The sequence below is a fragment of the Porites lutea genome, chromosome 13, assembly GCF_958299795.1.
Source record: "Porites lutea chromosome 13, jaPorLute2.1, whole genome shotgun sequence".
NCBI lineage: Eukaryota > Metazoa > Cnidaria > Anthozoa > Scleractinia > Poritidae > Porites > Porites lutea.
In genome coordinates this window covers 23,018,789-23,025,756 of record NC_133213.1, presented here as the reverse complement: position 1 = coordinate 23,025,756, position 6,968 = coordinate 23,018,789, and the positions used below count along the sequence as shown (strand labels likewise).

General features: G+C 39.8%; 1 protein-coding gene across 1 annotated transcript; it reads left to right on the top strand.

The window, feature by feature from the left end:
- Positions 1–1,269: 1,269 nt before the first annotated feature.
- Positions 1,270–6,569, top strand: LOC140922585 (gamma-aminobutyric acid receptor subunit alpha-2-like). Its single transcript, XM_073372557.1, has 8 exons — positions 1,270–1,322; positions 1,931–2,019; positions 2,664–2,731; positions 2,938–3,158; positions 3,532–3,614; positions 3,878–4,006; positions 5,308–5,657; positions 6,260–6,569. Exons 1-8 carry the CDS (start codon positions 1,270–1,272, stop codon positions 6,563–6,565), a joined length of 1,299 nt encoding a protein of 432 aa, XP_073228658.1. The 3' UTR covers positions 6,566–6,569.
- The last annotated feature ends 399 nt before the right edge of the window (positions 6,570–6,968 follow it).

Sequence of the window (6,968 nt, the reverse complement as noted above, 5' to 3'; positions counted from 1 at the left end):
AAAAGAACAAAAAGAACAAATTCTTGCAGGCAAAACATTGGTCAGAGTGCACGCTGTTCTTTAGTCTACTGCAGTACAATACGATTAAAATATTTTAGATATTACTTCATCACCAGTAACAAATTGGGTTAGGGCATGTATTTATCGACTCCACGAAGCCTCATTGTTTCAAAATAACTCACAATTTCTGAAATGGAGATCATATTTTTTGTAATTCAGCCGTAAGAAGAAATTCAGAAGAACTACGGATAATTAAGTCACAAATTCCCGACAAACATAATCAGAAAGAAGCTAAGCCGAAGGGAAACTGCAGGGGAACGATAACAAAGAATTCTTTAGGTTATACCTACTGGTTGGAGGACCAAATGCTTTATAATTTCCAAACAGAATAGGGACAACATTTGGGACAAAAGTGTAGACAAATAATTTGAGTAAGACGGACGATTACATATACAGACGATTAAAAGGTGGGATTACATTGAGGCGATGAAGATAACTTTCACGGTCAGTCGTGGGTTTCTTGTTTATCTATATTTTGAATGATTGATTGATTTTTCTATCTTCATGGGCAAAGGACGTCAATATCCAAAGTCAAAATGCATCAAAGCAAACAAAGTAAATAATAATAAAAAAAAATTATGCCAACATTAATAATAGACACACTTTTGTGGAGGTTATTAAATACATTGTGCAAATTATCTGTCCTCTCATTGGCTAAGAGCCTACAGCTAATTGTAAACGTTATCAATCTCGGCCTTCAGCTCGGCTGGTAACACTTACCTCGACCACGATTATTCCGGATATCACAAAAACTTCATCCAATAATTGTTTAAAATTCCCCACTTAAAAAAAGAGCCGAAAAGAAACTGGGCTGATTTACTTTTGCAAATTTAATAAAGGAAAGAGGCTAGTGGGCCCGACAAAAAAATTACAAGAAATTAATCATATCTGAAAGTAAGCAAACGTTTAGGATAATTACGAACGTGTTCGTAGAGATGAGGTCAAGAATACCGAGAAGCAAATCGAATATTTGACAGGACAGAATTTGAATTGGTGTGAACCCTGGGATTCCATGAGAGATTGAAGTAAGGCGAATACGCTCTTACCAGTCCGCACTCTGGCACTACCATTACCAAATCGGCGCAAAACTACGCACTGGCAAGCAACCTGCTCTAGCATAAGTTACATGATGAATGTTTATTATGGTTGAATATTTCATAGCATTACTATGAAATATTATTTGTCATTCTTTCTTTGCTCATAGGCACTATGGTTTTTCTCACTAAGCACATCTACGCATTACAGATTTTTCCTGTTGTTTGGTGAGTACCAGTGGCTACAAATTAAAACCTGAAGGCAGCTACTTACCATTTCTTTATATAACACATCAAATTATGTTAAGTGTGATACCGCGCATATTTTGTGCGTGTTATGAAGAAATAGGAAGTTATCAGTGCGCCACTCATCGGTCAAAGAACTATAAAGGCCTTTGATGGCGCTATTGTCCATGGTTGCTTTGGGGTTTATGAAGTCAACTAATACTTGAATGCAATATCACATAACTCCTCCCCTCCCCCTTCCGTTTGGAAGTCTGTTTGGTCGCTTTTTGTAAGCATTGATACACTAAGACATAAAGTGTCACTGAAGTATCGTAAAAGTTGTGAAAAATAATTCGACAGACTGACATGTATCTGCCAAAGTCCAGTCATGCGCTTGGAATGTGGCTATCTGTATCCGACCCTTTTTTGGCCTTTTTTCGGGGTATCATCAAGGAGATGGGCAAAAAGTCTCAAGTGACCACTAATGACACTGATATTTTTCGTAGTGGCCACGAAATGGATAACAGTTGCTTTCAAGAGACACAAGCGCCAGAAACAACTTTAAAACCCTAATTTTTTTCTTATATTTTTCTTTCCCAACCTTTTTCAAGCTTCATTTCAGTCAACAGTGGCACCTCACTTCTGAAGAACATAGTGGGCCCTGACTATGATTCAACACTGAGACCCGGTTATTATGAAGGTAAGTGGCCCTGACGAGACAAGTGTAGTGACGTTTGCCACACCTGGTTACTTTTGACAATAAAAGGCCTGTTTACGTGGAGGAGGGAGACCCCAGATAGGTTACTTAAGGCGGGTCACCCCACCTATCATGTAAACGTGATCAAATTATAATGAGAGATTATATGGACAGGCAGGTAACCTCACCTACCTGGAGTCCCACGAACACCTTCATGTAAACAGGCCCTAAGGGTAGAATTTCTTTTTCTTCAATGTTGAATTCAAGCTTTTTATAGCGAAATCCTCTTTAACGAACCATGTTCTTCGCCACAGTTTATCCGTTTAGACAGCTATTAATGCGAAAGGCCGCCTTAGATTCAAACTTACAACACGTCTTACAACAGAACATTCAACTCTTGTAATCGAATAAGGTAATTTTTTCTTTTGTGAGTGTGTGAGTGATTTCTTATATATTTAGTTTCTTACTCAGATCATCATCATCATCATCGTCGTCGTCGTCAACATCATTGTCATGGTCAATTTCGAGTCAATGACATCATTATTGTCTTTATCATTGCATTAATTACAGCAAAACCAACGAAAACAAACAAACGAACGAAACCATCATGAGCTTGAATCTTAGTATAATTTCATATTATATTTTAGGATCGCCAGTAGAAGTTTTTGTTGATCTGCACGTGGAATCTTTTGGAAATATAGAAGAGGCTAGCATGGTAAGAGTGTCGTTTACATCTGTTAAGCAGGCATTACAGGGACCACTTTTCCTCGATGAAAACTGCCTAGGTGTTCTAGGCTAGGCTGCATTCAATAATTGTTAAATATTAATGAAACTTAATTTAATATTGTTGATTTATTAATTAGTTAAATTTAATGCTATCTATTGATAAAAATAACACATAAGTTTCTTTTTTCTCATTAGGAATTCAAGGTGTATTCTTATTTCAAGCAGGCCTGGTACGATAAACGTTTGGCAGGAAAAATAAATCGTACTGTCAACTTCAAAGCGGCGGACATCAGAAATGTATGGACACCTGATGCCTATTGCTACAATGCAAGGTTAACAAATTTAATGTTACCAAGCTCTGAGACGCACAGTAAGATATCACTTAGTCCTGAAGGAGAACTCGTCTACAGCCGAGGGTAGGTGCACCGTAGTCTATAATCACACCAGATTCAACAGTTAAGCACACACTATCATCTCCGCGGATGGCCAGCACCTTAAGCATGCGCACAGCCATATCACTTGGGGAGTGGCAGCCATATGGCCAGCTGTTCCGTCCTCATTAGGACTCGTCAGCATAGCATGGCCCCACGCGAAAGGTCTCTCTTACGATAACTGAATCCCCGCCCCCTTTTTACTGTCGAGTTGGGGATTTGCAAAAGCACCCCTTTATTAAGCCCTTTTATTGTGTGCATACTTGCTAAATTTGCTATTAAACGCCTGTTATAACCGCAAAAGTAAAGAGTCATGTTCGCAGATGCACTGCAAACGTTTTCTTTTTCTGACTTTCAGGATTACATTTAAGGCGTCTTGTTTTATGGATTTACACAGCTTTCCTCATGACCGTCAGTCATGTTATCTTAAGTTTGGGAGTTGTAAGTATTTGCCCTTAACTAAACAACGTCACTCATTCCACTCTTCTACCATTCCTACCTAACAAGTTATATTTTCGACCAGGACATTATATAACAATTGGACGATCCATTTTCAGTTAACTAAAAGACCTTTGTTACCACTGTCTAAATGTGGTCCAAAAGTGTCCGGTTAAGACATCCTTTAAAGGGAAATGAGCTCTCGGGGAATAAATTAAACATCGCCTTGCAAAAGTTACAACCACACTTCTCTCTTAAATGTGCAGATGCTTACGACGACAGTGCCGTCATCCTAAAATGGTCAGACCAAGATCTTCAAGTCAGTCATGATGACATGGCTCAGTACGCATTCCTGGGCGGAAAATTTTCCTCTGAATTGGAAAGCTTCTCAGACGGTATGTCAGGCCCGGGGGGGGGGGGGGGACTCCGCATATGAAAGGGGTGGGGATGCTCGTCGGAAAATTTGAATTAAAGCCCTAAAGGACACCGATCTGGGCGGGGCCAAGATTTTTTTGACCCCTAAAAGAGACCATGTTAAAACACAGACAATATATATATTTTTATATTTTTTCGCGTGCAACCCTAAACAAGACCTTCACGGCTAAATATGATGGCGTTTTGCCCAGAACACCCTAAGTGAGACCAAAATCCGAAATTTATACCCCTAAGCGAGACGACGAGCATTCCCACCCCTTTCATATGGGCAGTCCCCCCCCCCCCCCCCCGGGCGGTCAGATTAAAAGTTGACCCAGGGGATTTTTAAATGCCATTCACTTTTTTCGTCCATCAAGACCTAAAAACGATTAATCACAACAAGTGTTTGACTAATCTATTGCCGTATTATTTGTAATTGTCTACACAATTAAGCGATGGTGGCCATTTGAAGACGTCATAAGTCCTTAGGAGAGCTCACAAAGAGTTCGTCAGAGGATTTCTATCATAAATATCACAACAAAAGGCTGTTTCAGCCTCTGCACCATTTGCCATCAAGTCAAGCAGTGGGAGGGAAACAACTTCAGAATAAGAAATTTAAAAAAAAAATCGAATTTCCAGTCCAATATGGGAAATTAACAATCATCACAAGGTTTGTATTTCAGATGTGACGCCATGAAAAAGTTGTGTGAGTGTGTTTTTGCCTTTCGCCCTATGTAAGAGAATCCAAGACAGTCTTGGATTCTTGATTCTACGCTGTGGATTCCGGATATTCCAGCTAGGTCTTAGTCAGTGGAACTTTGAATCCGGACACTAATCGTTAGTAGGATTCCTGATTCCAAAAGGAAAAATTTTCCAGATTCCGGAATCCGGATATCCTTACTTGGGGCCCTCTAATAAAATAGATTGTTTTCCAGATTTTAGGTTTTCCTCAAAGCCAACACATCCAAATTTCAGTTCGATCTAGAAACCACCAACAAGTGGAAAAATTTTGTTCGGAGCTCCTAGGCTTCTGTCGCAGAGTGTACTATGGATTCCGTGTGGTCGCTTGAAAGCCGGTTGTGACCTATATTCAACCGTCACTTTGACAACAAGAATTTTACAGACCAATCAATAAGAAAAGATAGCTTCAAGTAGCTAGTTGGTCTGAAATTCAGGCATTTACAAGGACTTGGACTTTTAGCATTGACGCCATATTTTTTGGTTGATTGATTGCTTTTGTTGTTGCTTTAATAATGTTTGTTTGATTTTGTTCTGTCTTCAGTCAACTACACCACAATAAAAGTGACGTTCTCCTTCCAACGTCGCCTTGGATTCTATCTGCTGCAAGTCTATGTTCCTGATATTTTGATTGTTCTCCTAAGCTGGATCGTGTTCTGGCTGGTCCCTGATGACCCCGGGGGCCGTTTAACAATAGGTGTCACCACAGTATTAACAATAATGTTCCTGTGTGGAGCCGTAAACGTGTCCTTGCCACCGGTTAGTTATGCCAAAGCAATGGACTGGTACCTAATGGTGTCATTTGCGTTCGTGTTTTTGTCAGTTATTGAGAGCCTTGTAGTATTTTTACTGTCTACGAAGCCACTTGGAAAAACCTCGAAAACAAAGGAAACGGTGAGTTTACTATTCGGGACTGAACATCAACACAAATTGAAACCATCTGCTAGTCATGCTGTTCAAAACCAGCTAGCCTGTACACAGACGTTGTTTTATTTTTCTTTTCGTTCTTTTCGAAAACATCGGCGCCCTTGCACTGATGGTCAATAAATCCCCTGCGGTTTGTATTTTATCACCCGCGCTCGACGGACTTTGAAGAGAAAATAGAGGGTCTGTGAACAGGCTAACACCAGCAACCTATATGAAACCTATATATATTATTAAAGTGAGCAAACTGGGTATTTCTGGATTAATAAAATGAGTGATACACACCTCCATTGTTCATAATTATTTGACGATTTTTTTGCTAGATTAATGAATAAACATGAGCGTTTATCAAGTTTAAAGCATGAGGCTCAGTTGAGTGTTTTAGGATTGACAAAATGAGAAATAAAGTTTATTAAATGACCATGTTTTTTTAAACAAGTGTCATCACCTGGCTGAGTGAGGTAAAAATTGACCAAGGTAAACTACAAAAGGCAGCCACACTTTGGAAATACTTAAAGAATGCATGCTGTAGTAGCAATGGTGTTAACTCAACAGGATTTCTTGTCTTGCAGAGTAGCCATTCTTTACAATCGAAGATACTTTCGTCACTCAAAGCTCGCCAAGGAACCCTAAGAAAAAGTGCAACAAACAAAGTGACGGATGTCGAGGGTCAGTTGCTGGAGATGAACATCGTAGTTAAGGACCAAACACTTCCCATGTCGTTAGAGGATATAAGGATCACAGGGGAAAGACAATGTTATGAAGTAGTCATGCGTAGGAACAAAAAGATTGCCCACCGCATTGATAGAATATCCCGGATATTGTTCCCTATCGCCTTTGCGAGTTACACACTTGGCTACTGGCTGAGCTATTCGTAGGATATTCTGGCGAAAAGAGATTTTTCAGGAATTGGGAACCATCTATGCATAATAACCATCCATACTAGTAATTTAGCTAGTCATTTAAGACTTTCTTAAAGTCCTTTTTTCCCCCGATAGTAAGAACTTATGAAAGGTCTACTTGTAGCATGTCCAGTCATTTAATCATGGGCTTATCAAAAGCTGGGGGCTGTACAGAGTAATTCTTCTCTTAGTTAGATGTAGGGCAAGAATGATTATCCTCTTGCAAATAGAAAAGAACTGTAGCTAAAGATGGTTGAAGAGAAGGTAATAGGGACCTTAAGCATCGACAACGAAACGGCCGACGACGACGATTCGCAACCGAGGCAGACTGAGCCGGCGGGGAAAACGAAGTTTAAGCAGTGCATCCCCAGACAGACGA

What these genes read in the sequence shown, in the direction of transcription:
- LOC140922585 (XM_073372557.1), top strand. Translation starts at nt 1,270, where the DNA reads ATGGTTTTTCTCACTAAGCACATCTACGCATTACAGATTTTTCCTGTT. An exon ending in GAGACCCGGTTATTATGAAG is followed by an intron (nt 2,020 to 2,663) that starts GTAAGTGGCCCT and finishes ATTATATTTTAG; the next exon opens with GATCGCCAGTAGAAGTTTTT. An exon ending in ATTGGAAAGCTTCTCAGACG is followed by an intron (nt 4,007 to 5,307) that starts GTATGTCAGGCC and finishes TTCTGTCTTCAG; the next exon opens with TCAACTACACCACAATAAAA.